At 32.3% G+C, this 18209-nt stretch overlaps 2 protein-coding genes across 4 annotated transcripts in view; both read left to right on the top strand.

Moving 5' to 3' along the window:
• Window positions 1–6254, top strand: part of LOC141388631 (NADP-dependent malic enzyme-like) — a 38983-nt gene extending 32729 nt beyond the window's left edge. For all 3 annotated transcript variants that reach the window (XM_073958660.1, XM_073958659.1, XM_073958661.1), the window contains exon 5: window positions 6069–6254. In XM_073958660.1, the coding sequence (XP_073814761.1) occupies window positions 6069–6187 (119 nt within the window). In that variant the 3' untranslated portion in view covers window positions 6188–6254. The remainder of the gene's footprint in view (window positions 1–6068) is intronic.
• A 5957-nt stretch (window positions 6255–12211) lies between these two features.
• On the top strand, window positions 12212–13439 carry LOC141390920 (guanine nucleotide-binding protein subunit alpha-11-like). The gene has a single exon (XM_073963851.1). It carries the CDS (start codon window positions 12298–12300, stop codon window positions 13348–13350), a length of 1053 nt encoding a protein of 350 aa, XP_073819952.1. The 5' UTR covers window positions 12212–12297; the 3' UTR covers window positions 13351–13439.
• The last annotated feature ends 4770 nt before the right edge of the window (window positions 13440–18209 follow it).

Raw genomic sequence — 18209 nt, 5'->3', positions numbered from 1 at the left:
CCGTTTTTACACTGTTGGGCATGATGCCGAAAAATTCAAATTCATTTGAAATATATGCCGGCAAACAGATAAACGCTGGACTTTGGTATCGTCGTCGCCCTGTTGTTGTTGTTTTTTCTCGACGCCCAACGCAAATCTTTAATCAAACGTTGTATCTGTTTTCAGCTTTAGACATCGTAAATATTAGTCTTGGTTGATTAAAATCAACATTGTACATCAAAACAAATTTAATTTTCCCGCCTTGTTTACAAATTTTTACATTTTAAATTATTTTTAGTGTAGATATTCACCGATGCATCTACATTTTTTCTTGTGCCAGCTTGCAACTTTTTGCATTTTCTAGCAACATGTTGCAAAAAACAGAGTTGTATACGAGGATTTATGCCAGATTTAAAAAAAATCCACTCAATAGGAGGATTTATTTTTGTATGGGAAATCTGGTAGATTTTGGCTGGATTTAGCAAATAAAACCTGATAATGTGCTAAATCCGGCCAATGAAGTCGATCAGATGGGCTGATGCATCTACCTTGGTAATTGTGCTATGAACAAAAATCAGCTGACTGCCATTTAAATCCTCCAAAATGTATATCTAAATGCAATGAGATTTGTACTGGATTTATTAAATCCAGTCGAGGATTTATGGCTAGTTTAAATGAGCTATTAGTTGTATTTATGTCTTTGTTTGTTGATTTATGTTTGTGAACATTAAAACAATTTTATTGTGGAAATAACATAGTAGGTTTGTCTTCGTACTTACTAAATGTTGCTGAAACATTTTTTTCAGCAACTTTTCCTTTATACAACTGTCAAAATCTGCAACATTAGTAATAATTATTTACAAATTATCACGTAAAAAGACACAGCTATTATTACAAATTATCGAGTACGCAGACAGGCATAGTCTAATTGTATCCCAGATAGCATTTAGAAGACTGTTTTTTCAAAAATCACATTGAGGAGTCTTTTTAGAGTCCTTTTGGTGATCAAAAATTGATTAAGTCGCTTGTGTGATAAGAAAGGGACTCGAAAGTGACTCCCTGTAATGATTAAAAAGAGTTCAATTTAAAATACAACAACAAATGTGTAGTAATCACAAATAAATCATTGAGGTGTTTAAAATGTGACAATTTTTTGTTATTTATTGTCACATTTTGATCATCTGGAAGATTGAAAAATGCTTAATCAAAAAAGGGTCATACAGGTGTTTGAAAAGTGATTATAATTATGTATACTCTGATCATATTTTGAACAGTTAGGTGATAAAAAAACTGATTGCTTTGTTTTATTTTTATTTGGTTGTAAATAAAAAAATAAAATTCTCATATACACTTTCTACAAAATTTTGATATAAATGTAACGTATAATATTAAAGGTACAGACAAACACAACACAACAGGTTTTGCCAAGTGAAATGAAGAAGCAGTATACTAACCACCAAGCAACATAAAGGATAATTAAAAGACATAACAAAGCAGAAAAGACTATAAAACAAAGGAAAGAAACAAAGAAGAATAAAAAGAAAATTTTTTTAATTTATTTCGTCTAACAAAAAGACTCATAAATGACTCCCTAAAGACTCATAAATGATTATAAACATGACTCTAAAAAGACTCGAAAAAGGGTCCGAAATTAATCAACAAAACACCAATATTTTTTGAAATTTTGCCTGTTAGGGCGAAGATCATTTTTTTTATTTTTGAATTATTTTATTTTTATTATTGAAATACGACTCGAAAAAGACTCATTTGTGATTTGTTTAGAAGAGTCGCCTGAGGTTATGTTTTCCTACCGACAAAGGAGTCATTTATGATCAGAAAATGAGCTCATATTCTAGCTTTTTAATCGTGCAGTCGGATCAAAAAAGACTCGAATTTGATTAAAATTTTCAAAAAATTCTGACTGGGATTGTTTTATGGAGAACAAATTTGTAAAGTGGAAAAATACTTTTTTGTTTAATTTTCTTTTTTATTTTTAATATTGTCTTTTATCTGGATAAAAGTTAAAAAATGTATTGTTATTGTCATTTAAAAAATTGAGGGCATATTAAACTGTCATAAATCACATTCAGTGAGAGAATTTCTTCGGCTGTACTTTCATTATCGGTACTTTACACAATTTGTTTCTTTCATATGAGTTGTCATTTTTATATACAAAATGTACAGTGACTGTCACTGAAAATGATGCAACCTGAAATAAATGTTAACGTTGATAAGATGGGAACGAGTTGAGATTTTTTAACAATTCAAAAAAAAAAATTGTATGCTGAAAATTTTTAACTTTTGAAGATATTTTCCAACAAATGACTATGAAGAATCATTAACGGTCATGTCTAGTGTACGTACAAACATTTTAATGATATATGGAAAGTCCTGTATCAGAAATTTCTAGCCAAATTACCTACAAAGCGCAGTGGATGCATTTAGGACAATGAGACAAAAATAGTAAACATTGGTATATCATCTTAAAACTTTATGGACTATGTATTTATCACTACAGAAGAATCATAACAAATTTTCAGCACGATCGGACATGCTTAAGGTATCCTTTCGATGCTATAACCATCCATATACATACCAATTAGTAATATGTACCAACTAATGTTGTTTTAAACATCTATATAAAAACCAGCAAAATTATACAAAAAAAAAGAAATGGTCATTTATTAACAAGAAAATAACGCTGTGTGTAATTTTTTGAGCCATTTAAAATTAACCATATTCTGACACGGCAGCGTAATAGAAGACCAAAAATAAGAAGACACGTGTCCCGGCGTTTTCCCTGTTACTTCGACTTTCGCTGTTATGGGCCCCAAATACGAAAAGGGATCATTTGCCAGGCTCATATCTCCTAAACCGCTAAGAATTTTGGTTCACTCGTGGAAGCAAAGTTGTAGCTCTCATCTTAAAGAATAATAATTGTGGACACATAAAATCAATTCAGCCTCATCTTCAAGGTCAAATTTCCGTTATAATTTTTTCTCGGATTTTGGTGTACAGATATCAAACCGATCAAAATTGAATCAAACAACCAATTAAAACAAATGTACCTTACATCTCAATTAACAACTTTCTAGAACATACGAAATCTGTAGAAATGGTTTTTTAATGTCAAAATGACAAAACAAATGCGATCTGTATCCTCTTTTTTCGGTTTCTGCTCCAGAGAAACTAAACCATTCAAAATTCAAAAAAACAATCAACCACAATAATATGTGTGTTCGTTTACTCAAAATTTGTACGAATTGTTACTGGAAGTTGTTCGTTTACTCTACAGCACAATGCAAAAGACCTTAGTCGTTTACAAGAAGTTACTGGACTTGTACAAATTTGTACAAATTGTTGAGTAAACGAACACACCTAATGTCGCAAAGATTTCAATAAACAACTTTCTAAAACATTCGAACTCTCTATGAACGGTTCTTAAAGGTCAAAATATCGAAAAAAAACTTTAGAAAATAATTGATTCAAATTTCAAGATTGTGTACAAACAACTACAAAAATTTACCTAAGATCACAGTTAACGACTTTCTAGAACAGTGATGGCCAAAAACACACATTATAACTTGCGCTAGTGTGAGTGGAAACGTTGTTGTTGGTGGCCATCACTGTTCTAGAACATATGAATATTCTAGGAACGGTCCTTCATAACAACAACACATAAATACAAACATTAAACACCCCCCCATACCATTGCTATCGCAAACTATTTGTTTTCGAATGTTTTTCGATAGTTTTGCGGATATTTTGTTCGAGATCGACACACGAGAACGAATTGAAAACGATTCATTCGCCGCTCAGTTTGTGGCAGGAAAACCCTCGAATTCGAATATCTTTAATCATATTATTAGCGAATGAAAGATGATAGTTTTTACGATAGTGCCGAAAAAGCATTTTTGGCGGAGTTTCTGTGATTAACTTTTGGCCTGTTCCTTTACTTTTGAAAATGGTATAACCGGCAAAAGTAGTAAAAGTTGTAAACTGCTCCCATATGAATCGTATGGTGTCTGAAGTAAAGGAACGCTTTTCGAGTAAAAAGTGGTAAAACTTGAAGAATCTTGCACGTAAAGGAACAGAGCTTTTATCTGAAGTCTCTTGATATTTTTGTTATATACCTTTTTCTTCTTTGTAATGTTTGCGATACGATGTGCGGTAACTGATTATAAACATTGTTGTTTTGTATTTTGTAACCCAGGCATATGTTGTGTTTATCAACACTTCTTGTTTATATGATACGTAGCATTTATATCGAAACTATTTGAAAAAAGCAAATGGGAATTTTATACGAACTACATAAAATTATTTTTTAAAACAAACAAATTTCCGAATTACAAATTGTTTCTCGAAACAATTTTTCCTGTAAAGAAAAAAACATTCGCCAAATGTTCGAAAATGATATCGTTTTTAAACTTTTGACGAACAAATGAACAACGTGCTTGTGTAAACCCGAAAAACATTTGCCAATCCTTCGAATGTGATATCGTTTTCGAAAGTTGTGCCGGACATTCGAATAATATCCGCATCTGGTATGGGGGCCGGTACAGAAATCCGTACCAACACCCAAAAACGATTGTGAAGGTTAGGTCACAACATTGATTATAACACGCGGCGATGGAAACGGATGGAACTAATATACTTTTTAAATGTAGATACCGAAAGTTAAAATTAGTACAAATATGGCCGCGGATATAAATGGCACAAGTAGTTAAATGTTTATGGACATTTAATCAAAATACAAAAAAAAATTAATTTGACAATATTTTGGCTAAAATTATTATGAACACCAGGACCACTATACTGTCATGTATTTATACACAAAATATGCTAATACCTTCAGTAACAACTTCCATTTCATAAATCGAGATTAAGGTTTATATTGATTTAGATATCAAAATTTTTGTAAATACACTTTATTTGGTTTATTCAATATGTTTTTTTGACGCTTGCAAAACAAGATACTGTGATAATTTGATTTTTGTCATATGGGAGCATCCACTGTGCAAAGGGACATTAATTACAAACATGCCAAAATTACGTCAGGAACATCATTTTCTCTACCGGAATCAATAACAAAGCTACTGAAAACGATATGCAACCAAAAATTGGAAATTATTAATCGATTATTGTGGTGCATCATTTTCAATGTTCAATTATAAAGTATAGTACACATTGACAAGCAAAACTGACAGTCATCGAGGTCTATTTCGTGAATATCAAAGCCTAACTGAAAAATTTCTTTTGTAATCTCTAAATAATACCGTAAATATTGTATTTTAAACGTTTTTAGCTAAATAAAAGTTGTTATTTGCCGGAAAATTGTCCTAAAAGTACGTTGACTGTCAGTTTTGACTGTTAGTGTGTACTCCCCTTAAAATGCCTGTTTTTTTTTGTTTTCCGATAAAATTTTAGTATAACGGTACTGTAAACGGAATATTTTTGTATACCACTACATGTATTACATTTTTTATTTCAGGTTGCATCATTTTCAGTGACAGTCACTGTATATGCAAAATGATAACACATATCGCTCATAACTCAAAAAAGGCGTTTTCTGAGTTAGCAATTTCTATTCTTTCTACGCCTTCTAATTTATCTTGTGTCATTTCATGCTGATATATCTAAAACTCGACGAGTTACAGCTCATGCTTGATCTTGCACAAAAATTTAGTACTGACATCTGGCTAGCTGTTTGCAAAATATGCTCCAAGTAGTTATTTTAGTTTTTGTCTAATAATTTTTTTAAGTTCGAAAGTTAAATTTCCTCTTAAAACGCGTTTTTCTCGAAACTGGATTTTTTGAGATATGTCACTCTTTTAGTAAGTGAGCGATATGTAAAATAACATATTGTGTAAAGTACCCATTTGCCTATGGTCCCATCTTTAAGTCAAATTGCATTTTTCCTATTAAAGATAAAGTTTATATACTCGTACATTATTTCATAAAAATTTTTTTTTGTATCATGGATTTTGTCTGGTCTTTCTAACTTGTCCATTATGTTTTTGTTCTACAGTTTATAGTTTTATGTCCTTGAATTAAAATAATACATTTTCCTATTTATTATATCATTTTAGGTTTATCAACAGTGCGCCCTGAACCAAAAGATAAGAGAGCATTTATAAGATCCCAAATGTACAACTTATCATATCCACCTGCCGTTCCCGAAGTCTATATGTGGCAACAGAAATTATAATTCTATACTAAACATAAATAACATTTACTTATGTATATGTCATATTTATAATAAATCTATTAGTAAATTTGGTGTGTCTTTTGCTGAAACAATTTTTTCATAACCTTTTTGAAAATATACATGAAATCTTTGCATTCATAAAAGAAACAAAAATGTACATGGATTAAAAACACCTTTTACATTTTCGACATATCACTGGTAGCCAGTTCAAAATTTTACTGGCATGAAAAATCAAGTGCCAGTGGAGTCGAGAATTCAAAAAATTTAATTGTGGTAGTAAAATATTGTGTATGTATTGAATTTTTCGAACTGTCACTGGCATGTGTAAACGCTGGGTTAGGGGTACTTTACACGGTATGTTTTTTACATATGAGTTGTCACTTCTGCCATACAAAATGTATATGCAAAGTGACAACTCATATGTAAAAAACATATCGTGTAAAGTACCCATTAGTAAAAACAAAAATTTCAAATTCATTGTTGCCATTCAAGATCAAACAATAATACTCCTTCACAAGTGTTTAGAAACCGACAGTTCATTTATTTAAACGCAGGTGTGTGTTGACAAAGACGTAGAATTGTAAAGACCGGAAAAGGTGCATAATGCAAATATAGCTTCGTTCCAGAACTAAAAAGTTTTTACACATTTAACACATTTTTTACCAAACCAAAAAAGTTGCAAAATGTTCACTTCTCTTTGAACAAAAATGAAACTTTTTACACGACAAATTTTGGCGAGCAAAAACGAGCAACATGTTTGCCGGCTTCTGATTGGTTGATCAGCCGCCTTTGACACTTGTTCCAGTTATTTTGACGTTTCTGCCATTTTTCCGTTCCCGTACATTTTGGAAAAATGTGTATGTGGAACTCATTTTATGTTTATGAAATAAAGTATATAAACGTTTTATCAACAACAGGGGTATGTTAATGTTAAAAACTCCATTAAAGCGCATTTTGGCTTATACGAATTGTAGGAAAGCAAAAAGTTGGACTTAGGATTGTATTCCATAGCAGTTACCAGTTCATTGAGTATGAACTTAGTGGTTAAAATCGCCTGAAATGGTAAACTACTTAACAGAATGTTGTTATGATATCGTAACAACAGAACTTCTATCTATCATCTATTGACAAATGTTAACAATTGACTTTTCCCATATTAGTATAAGTCTGTCTGGTTACTTTCCCAGCAAGAATTGTCCAGCAAGAACTTTCTCAGAGAGTAAGGGGTTTTTATTCTCTTTTGCTAGAAAATTGTAAAAAGTAAACAGACACCTTCCCAGCAAAAACCAGCAAGCAATCAGCTGGCTTGCCAAAACAGAACAATTTGTCCGCCAATAAAGGAAGCAAACACGTTGTATTTTATTAAAAATACAAAAGAAAATGAAACAAATAAGTATTTTTCCACTTTACAAATTTGTTCTCCATAAAACAATACAATTAGACTATGTTATTTCCACAATAAAATTGTTTTTTATGTTCACAAACATAAATAAACAAAAAACTAAAAACAGATGATTGACTTTTTCAGGAAGAAGAAGCATTGCTAGTGCTTGCTAGAAGAAATTTGACCAGCAAGAATTTGCAGACTCTCAGTGAAAGAACTGTCGAAATGTCTCTCTCGAATCGCTCTCTTTTGCTGGTTTTTTGTGTTAACAGACGACTTCCAGCAACAATTGGTAGAAGTTGTTACAAATTTTAGGGTAACCAGACAGACCTTATATTTACATATGCTGATTTTCATCTGAACTAAGAATGTTACACCGCATAATGCCCGCAAAAATACGACATAACTTGAAATAAACCTCTATCAGGGCAGTGGCGTTAAAGACTAGTCTAATATGGGGCAAGCCTGACTGATACAGGACTTTCCATATAGACATAACCGTTAATGATTCTTCATAGTAGTTTTTTGGAAAATAACTTCAAAAACTAGAAATTTCTAGCCAAATTCTAGCGAACTACGCCAGGAACACCATTCTTTCTCTCAATGACAAAACTACTGAAAACTATTGAAAACTATGATTCTGATTACTAAAATCGCGAAAAAAAACGAAAAAATCGGAACTTATTAATCGATTATTGTGGTGCATCCTTCTCAATGCTCAGTTTAACTGCTAAACCTAAATGACGACGGGACGTACACAAATATTTCACCAACCTACCAAAACAACGCTCTCTGAGCGTCCGTATTACCCAAATACGTAGTCCCAAAATCACATTTAAAACAAAAAATCCACGACCGATACTTACTTAAATGTTTTCATTCGTAAAATAAATAATTTTCCTTTCAAATGAATTGTATTTCACGTTTTGTTGAGCTTTTGTTCTTAAAATACAAAACACACACACATACAAACAATAACGTTCTGTCAAAGTTAAACTTTTTCTACTTACAAAAAGTATACGCTCGACGTATTTCGGTAGTTCTCATAAGAATACATGTGTTCTACTTTATTCACCACACACGCCCTGGGTATACGTCCGTATATAGGTATGGGCCTAAAAATGCCAATTTTTTGTTTTCCAGTAAAATTTTACTAGGCGTTTACACCAGACAGTTTGTCTTTAAATACAACTCTGATTTACTAACACATACATACATTTGTCGGCTGTCTCCCAGCTGTCCCTCAGTTTTTCACAGACAGTATGGTTAACAAATTTTTGAAATTTTTTTTAAAAATGTGTAAGATAATAATTGAAATGTGTTGAAAACAAAAGAACATGAACAAAAACAAAATTTGTGAACGGGAAACAAAAGGAAATCGATGATTTTCATTCATAATTTTACAACTGTTTTTGCAGTTGTCGGGACGCCTACGTCACACAGGCAAGTTGTGGGGTTTTGACAATCAATACATGAAGTCAACTGTCCTGTCATTTGTAAACGCAGGGTTAGTATATCGGTACAGTAAACGAAATACTTTTCTATGCCATCTTAAAGATTTTTCAGCCTACAAATTTATATTTTGAATTGTTAAAAAATCTCAACTCGTTTCGAAGTTATAAACGATTACATTTTTTATTTCATGTTTCATCATTTTCAGTGACAGTCACTGTATGTGTGTTGTTACTGGATGTTCCCAGCAAACCAATCGTACCGATATCGTAACGAAATCGGAACAAAATTCAGACGTTACGTCCGATATCTGATCCGAAATCGTAACGATATCTTTACGAAAGTTGTATGAAGTGGTTGACATAATTTCGGAACGAAATGTCGGAGGGTAATCGTATGGATTTCGGTCAGAATTCGGAACGAAATCGGAAGAAAATCCTTCGGAAATTTGGAATGCGAATTTTTTCCTCCGAATTTTCGTACAGATTTCTGAACGATTTCGAAATAATGTCGTATGAAAATCTGAGGTACCTTCCGAACTTTCGTCAAGATTTGTGAACGATTTTGGAATAATTTCGTATGATTATCGAAGGAAAAAATTTTTCTCTGATGCCTCTTTTTTATTGATAAATTTTCTTTGTTATTTTTTCTATTGGAATATTATAATTTCAAAGATACAGTTAGGCAAGAAAAGTATTGCAAAAACCAAAATTGTAGAAAATTTCATATCAATTGTTCGTTTATGGCAACAAATTATGTAAAAACTATACGGTTTTTTGTGCAAATCTGTTGCTACAGGTCCTTCCAACAATATTGCGTCAAAATATGCAAAGGTTATTTGCGATTTTTAACAAATACGGTCAAAATTAAGAATTAACTACTACTTGGGGGTGACAATAAAAGTATTGCAACGGGAAAATCAGTACTTTAAACTATAAAATTTTTGCAATTTTTTGCGGTCATTATGCATTTTTATGACTTTTGCGGCTAATAATAGACTAATAGTATTGAATGTAATAAAGTTCAGTGATATAAAATGCGGTCATGGAGGGTCTTCAGACTGGTAAAAAAACGCATGGGACCATATTAACAATAAACAATGACGAATCGGCCACAGGCAAGTATGCCAAGAATGAATATTTGACTCAATATGTATTGTAGGATAATGGAACAATGCAAAATAGTCCGATTTTGGCTTTAAGAACATCGAAATTCCTCTGGAAAGTATATGGAAAAAATTGACACCAGTGTAGTATTTTGAAGCAACCTACGACAGAGCACTAGTTCGTCTCTCAATGGTATTGATATGATTTAATTTGTACTAAGTGGATAGATATTATCCTCTGTTATCATAATAAATCCAAAAAATTGCGCCAAATCCAATAAAACCCATCAAATATGGAAATTAAACCGCTACTGGAGAAGCTGGAATACCGAATATTTTGTACTATATTCTTTACCATGGAAAATAGTATGCCAAATTGATTGGGAAGACATCCCCACTGACATCATTAAGAAATATTTAATAGTCATTAGTCTGAAAGTCAGAAAAGTCGATCCCGAAAGCTCAAACAAAGTCAACTACCACCATTCCAAAGACCAGATCATTACATGTTAATGTTATTTGTGTAAATTGCCGATGTAATATAACAACACAAAACTCTTAAATACATCGGGCCAACATCCTGATGCCATTCCTAATAAAATGTTTGGGTCCAATTTAACAAAAAACTCCGAAAACATTCTCCAACGAAGGATCAAGATTTACTAAAAATTGGGGAACCAGTATCCTTAGAGTGGAACATACCGAATCTTAATTTTTGGTTTAACTAAGCTCATTAATGCTCCAATGAATGTCCAAAGTGGATAGACGAAGCAATAAGGAACATACCTTTGGTAATTCTCGAAGAAACCATCGATTTGGCAATTTTTGCAATACTTTTATAGTAGTTAATTCTTATTTTTGACCGCATTTGTTATAAATCGCAAATAACCTTTGCATATTTTGACGGAATATTGTTGTAAGGACCTATAGCAAGAGATTTGCACAAAAAACCGTATAGTTTTTACATAATTTTTTGCCATAAACGAACAATTAATATGAAATTTTCTACAATTTTGGTTTTTGCAATACATTTCTTGCCTAACTGTATCTAATGGTTTTCACTGTTGTTATCATTTCGTAGTTATATTAGAACAATGTAAACTTTGTGTACGTTGAGTCTATCAGCACTGGCTTGAATTATTATATGTTGCATTAATATTTAAAATATTTAAAAAATGTATATGCGAATTTTATAGCCGACCATTTTGTTTTTCGACAACAAACTAAAATGTTGCTTGTTAGATATATACAAAAGGCGGTTGTTGTGCGAAGGGAAATTTGTTTCCGACATATAGATCCGAATTCCTAACGAAATCGGCAGAAAAACATTAGCATATTCGAAGGGAAATTTACTTCCGACATTTTCTCCGAAATCTGAACGAAATCCCCTACGAAAAATCGTATAGAAATCGAAACGAAATCTGTAGTGCGATTCTCTAACACATTTTTTGAGTTACCGACAAAAATCGGTAACATTAAAACGAAAAATTATGAATGAAAATTTCAAAGTTGACAACACTCTTGCAATCGGTAGAACTTTTCGACTGCTTTCTATTCGTCGCTAACTTACCGAAAAACATCGGTAATTACCGAAATTATAAGCATTTTAATTTTACCGACAATTGTCGGTAACTCAAAAAATGAGTTAGAGAATCGCACTACTGAACGATTGTGCTTCCGAAATTGTGCCGATATGTCGGACATCCGACATTTGGTTTGCTGGGTTGTTCGATTACTCACCAGTACAATGTAAAAGACCTTGGTCGCCTACAAGAAGTTACTGGATTTGTACAAATTATCGAGTAAACGAACACAACTATGACGTGTCCGGTTACTTGCAAGTTCTTGCTAGAAGAAATTTGTCCAGCAAAATCTTGCAAGTTCTCAATGAATAACAGAGAACAAAGTGAGTTAACAGACAACTTTTTGTAACAATTTGTACAAATTGTTGCAATCTTTTGAGTAACCAGACAGACCCATAGTTTAACCACAATAAATAATGGTTTTGAATGTACGAATGAGCTAATACTAACAAGAAAAAATGACCACAAATATTTTATGAACATAACGCAGTAAAATTTTATTTCGTTCACATCAAAACAAACGGAAGTTCTTCATCTTCGGAATTAACGGATCTAATAGTCTATAGTTCAAACATTTTAACGGAAAATGTTGTGTTCTTCCTGTTGCTCTGGTGAGGCAGATATTCACAGCAAAAGGATCGACGAAATACTTGAACGAGATGCACGAAAGGAATCGTCGAAAATTAAGCTATTACTCTTGGGTGCCGGCGAATCTGGCAAATCAACATTTATACGACAAATGCAAATTATATACAAGGATGGGTTTTCTGAAAAAACGAGACGAGCTTATTCACTAAGTATTAAGGAGAATATACTTGACGCAATGCAGACAATGCTGAGAGCAATGAGTACGCTCAACATCGACTTTGAATTACAAATGAATAAACGAAATGCTGAGCTAATTATGTCCGCTGATTACGAAACTTTTGCATCTTCCCTGGAAATGCATATTTTGGCTATAAAAGAATTGTGGTATGATGCAGGTATTCAAGAATGTTATAGAAATCGTAACCAATATCAACTAATTGACTCGGCCAGATATTATGTGGAAAATATTGATCGAATAGCGAAACCATCTTATCTGCCAACCGACGATGATATACTGCACGTAAGAATCAGGACAACTGGCCTGATAGATCACTTCTTTACGGTGGACACTGTTGTCTTTCAAATGACGGATGTTGGAGGACAACGTTCGGAACGCCGGAAATGGCTGCATTGTTTCGACTCCGTAAAAGCCATTATATTTTTGACTGCAATTTCCGAATATGACCAAGTGCTGCGAGAAGATGAACAGCAGAATCGGCTTATTGAGTCGAAACTTTTATTTCAAAAAATCACCGATAGCAAATGGTTTATCGATACATCAGTTGTAGTCTTCTTTAATAAAATTGATGTGCTCGAAGAAAAAATAAAATACTCGGACTTAAGAAGATATTTTCCCGAATATGACGGCCCCCATCAGGATCATATAACGGCAAGGGAATTTATAGCAAATATGTTCCTTGATGAAATGTCAGTGCGGAAACTATATAAACATTTCACATGCGCCACCGACACTTCAAATATTCGAGTTGTTTTCGTTGTTGTTCGAAATGCCATATTAAGTCAACGTTTAACTGATACCGGCGTACTTTAACCAAGGTCACTGTTTGTGGGTTATAGTATTTTTATTTTAAATGAATGTGTAATTTGTTGTTATTTTGTTATATAAATAGATATTTCAATCTGATTAAACAAAGAAAAATGATTCAACTCAGTTTCTTATTTGAGCTGACAAATTCTCATGGTAAAATACTTGTTATACCATGCAAATTCCTATAAAAAGAATTTAACAAAGAATGTATATTTATATGAAGAAAAGACAAAATTTTTTAGTTTTCCATCGAAAAAAAAATTAAAAATTTTTTTTAAAGCTACATGAATGATTTTTGGTACACGGCTTGAGAAAAAATTCCCATTCTCAAATCTGTTCGAGATACTAATTTCGGTTATTGCGCGCAAAAGTTATGGCGGTTTCAATTCTGATAATAAGAAAAAAATCTTTAAAAATCACTACTCATTATATTGAGAAAAACTGTTAACTAATGGCTTCCTACGTACTATATTATTACTGAGGTGCTATAACATTAGTAAAAATTTTGTAATTTTTCGCGGAAAATAAGAAAGAATTAAAAAAATTGTAGTTTGCAATATGTTTTAATAGAATTCAAGTTGTTTATGCATCCTAAAAATATTATAAAAATATGTGCGTAATGTAAACATCACGAGTATTGAAATGAAACCAAAACTTTACAAATCTATTTAGCGGTTCGCATATTATAGCAAAAACAAAAATTATATTGAGCAAATTCAAAAAAGAAAAAAATATTTTTCAAATTTATTTTATGAAATAGTTGAAGAAAATATGGGAAAAATAGGTAGGAGTTCATTATCTATTTTAGGTAAAATTCACGCGAAAAGGCACATTTATTATTGTAATCACTTCAGTACACACGCTAACACCTTGCGGAACATATGGAAGACCTTCAAATAAATGATGGGTTCCCTTAAATAGGGAATAATTTTGAAGGAAAACTGTATCAGGTAATATACATTTTGAAATGCGTGAAAATAGCGAAATCCTCAAAATCAGTTGATGCGCATGCGGTTTCCCGATACAAGGAATTGTTTTCTTTTCGTTTGTATACTTTTAACAAGATTTACTTTGGCGGCTGCGATGTAGCATCGTCTACAGTTTAGTGTGCCAAAAACTGTATAATGCTCATAATTTGCACAAAGTGCATACACTTTTTATGCGCATCCGATTTCACTATCAACCGTGAAAAAATACATCGATCTAAAGATATTTCAATAAAATCCATCAAGAACCGTGGATGTAGCATCACACAGTATTTTTTGGATAAATCGGATACAGCTCCCATGCCACTAAATTTTTTAAACCGCTGTTTTCGCACAAACGCGAGTGATGATTCAGTTTCTTCATTGCAATGGAAACGATCCACATAAAACGCGAATTAGTCAGCGATATTTTGAAAAACATTTTTCGCAAATTTTTCAATTTTTGCAGTAGCCATTTCCGCCTTTCTAGTAGATGGATTTTTACGATCTGTGATTCATATGATCCGGATAGTCGAAAAACTAAAATATCGCGGGGTACCAGCACACTCAAAACGATATTGTAAATACTGTACCCAAAAAATAGTTTTTTTTAGAAAAAATATCGCACTAAATTTTGGCCTTTGGCAGTAGATTACTCTGCTGCTGTGTGGGCTACATACTCAATATACATATCAGATTATGCGAAATCGCGAGTTCTTTAATCCTATTATTGGTTCTTCGAAATATCCGAATGCGCGTCCCAGTTACATAAAAAATACAAAAAACACCTGAAATCCGGCTTCAAAATGTCAGCATGCATAAAAGGTGGATGCAGTGGAAATTTTGAAAAGAGATACATTAGAAGTGTAATCATCATTTTGTATTCTCCTACTTTTACTTTGGACAGATGCCCGTCATTTGAATGGTTTAATCAGAAATCGAATAGCAATGTAAAAAACCAGTTTGGCTTCAACGTGTTTTTACCTATGTTTTTTCCTTTACGCGGTCGTAACTACCACGTAAATTAAACTTTTTTGCTAAATTTTTGAGCTTTGTACAAAAACATCTAAATTAATCCAGCAATAGTCATAGTTACTGGTAAACTACAATAGTTCGCGTATTATAATAGTGCAAACCTTGGCTTCATGGAAACTAAAAAATTTTGACTTTTCCTCATATACATTATTCAAATCTATTCACTTCCTGAGAAATCTGAGGGAAAACGTGCATTAATCGACGTTCAGGAAGGTATATTATGCACAAAAACAACTTCAAAGCATTCTAGGGTCTCAAGATTTGCCATCTGATACGAATTTTGTGCTTTTTATAAAGTGCAATACCTAAAAACGCAAAAAATTAAGCAAGGATCAGCTTTAACGAGGTATATAAGAAATTTGACCCTAAATAACGGCATTTGACCCCCAAAAATTATTTTCTTTTCTCTAAAATATATCTCAGACACCCAAAGACATTCGCCAAAACTAAAAAATGTATACATTTTGCTACTAATTCCATAAATTTTACGATAATACTCGTATTTCTTTGGGGTGTATGTATACTTTTCTGTGTTGTGAAAATTGAATTTCTTTAATTGTATTAAATACATATATTTAGATTAAAACAAATTTGTGTAATTATGGTTATTTTGTCACCAAGGAGCCACACAGTGCAGTTGTTGCTGTAAAAAATCCAACGATTTAGCCAAAACTGCATTTTTGTAAGGTGTATGTATGCTTTTCTGTGTCACTGTATATCCAAATGCTGTTAAAATGTAAGGAATTGGTGTGTCTTCTTCACGACTCCGATTGAACTGCATCCAGATGCTGTTAAAATGTGAGTGGGTTAACCCACTTCATGAGGATTAATTTGCTTTATCTGGTCAAATCTGACCAGATTTGCCATACAAAAATTAAATCCTCTCACGGCTAGGTTTATTTTAAATCCGGCACAAATTCACCAAAAATGCAGTGTTGTATTCGATGTTTGTATGTGCAAAAAATGCTACTATGCTCAAAAAGCACGAAAAGTTGGAACTGTTTTTACAACAGAGTTTGTCGTGTTTTACACTTTTACGATTGGTCGTATGAGATATTATGGCATTTATAAATCTAAAGTTATTTGAAAATCATCAAATTATTTATTTTTTTACATTAGACACTTTTTTAACAGAAAGTACCATGATACAAAAATGTATCCCTGCGTGTAAAATATATGAATATGATCAAAGAGGGGACGATATCTCATAAGAGAAATCGTACAAGTGTAAAACACGACTTTATTACTATTTTCGGTAAATGTTTTCTTTGCTCACTATTTATGCATTTTGTCCCATATTTTTTGTTTTCCAATCAATCACAATACTGTTTAAATACTTGTTGTAATGCATTAATAGTTACCATTTTAATTTTTGGAAGCTATTTTTTAGATATTTATGTGTTATTTTGTATGTATACGTAAACAAACATCAGCTGACAGTTTATATCCTCGAAAAGCTAAGTGTAACCAATTTGTTGACCGATATTGCCCATATTCGAACTTAAGTTTCGAGAGAGTTATCGTGCGCTCCAAGCACCATATATGGTGCCGTAGAGTTTTTTTTTATAGATTTTAGGCTATTTTCTCAAAAAGTATGGAATTGTCCCTGAAAAAAACTTGTAAAATGAGTGAAAGTGATTCGAGAGCAGGTCTTTAAATGCACTTTTCGGAATTTTTGTGTGGTAGGTACTCGAAGGAGTGGACCGATAGAGATCATATTGGAACCTCATCTATGTCAGGTACTAATTTTACGATGCGCAAAGTATGAACCAACTCAGTTACTACCTTCGAGAGTAAGGGTGCGCGCAAATTTAGCGTATTTTAGTATGGACGAGGGCCAAATTTTGGACCAAATCGGTTGATCCGTTCGAACGTTATTGTGCGCTCCAGCCAGACGGACGGACATGGCCAAATCAACTGCAAATTGTCTGAAACGGATTTCGTCCAAACATACTTGGGGTCTAAAACCATTATTTCGATGAGACACATTTTGCCCGTATGAAAGTTTATATACCCTCGTTAGAATAAATGCTGAGGATATAAAAACCAAATATTTAACTTAGGAATGGATGGCGCCTGTATGGGTGGTAAAGTTCGTAGTCGTACAACTAGAAGCACTATACACAGAAAAAAAAATTCATTCAATATATGAATAGTGTTCAAAAAAATTTTCCAATGTTCAGATTTTTGTATTTTATGAACCTAGTTCATAAAGCAATAAATACCGGTTTCTTTTTTGAATGAATCATAAACATGTAATATATGTATTCTATTTTGCAAAATGTGAACAAATTCATTTATTTCAAAATAATCTTCTTTAAAGAAAAAAAATTGCTTATATTCCAAAACTCTTTTTATATTTTTCAAAAATTTATTTTTCTATACAAATTTTTGTTTTTTTTTTATTTTGAAACTATTTTTTATTTTATTTTCAAATTAGTTTCAACTTTGTAATTCCTGTTCTTTTAAAGGGTTCTCTCCTAATTGATTTTCCTAATTAATTATGTGTCTTGTAAATCAGAACAATGTGACCCATACGTACATACAGTTGCGTTCAAAATAATAGGAGCGCCCATACAAAAAAAGAAATATGTCAAAAAATATGGCTAAACTTACCCATTTTGGTTTATTTTAAATTTGTTTAACATTGTTGACATCCCAACAGTTAATTCATCAGCAGAAATGTGACAATCTACTTTAAATTATTTACTGTTTACCCCAACATTATAAATCGTGTTTAAAGTTTTTGTTCAAAAAAATAGGAGTGTGGAAGAAAAAGGACGATAAAAATAGTTTTAGTTGAGTTTAGGATCAAAACTGTCAATATTTTAGTTAACAGCATTAAATCCAATAGATTTTATG

This window comes from Musca autumnalis, unplaced genomic scaffold (genome assembly GCF_047663935.1).
Source record: "Musca autumnalis isolate F117 unplaced genomic scaffold, ASM4766393v1 scaffold_1, whole genome shotgun sequence".
Taxonomy (NCBI): Eukaryota; Metazoa; Arthropoda; class Insecta; order Diptera; family Muscidae; genus Musca; species Musca autumnalis.
This window is presented reverse-complemented; position numbering and strand designations above follow the sequence as displayed.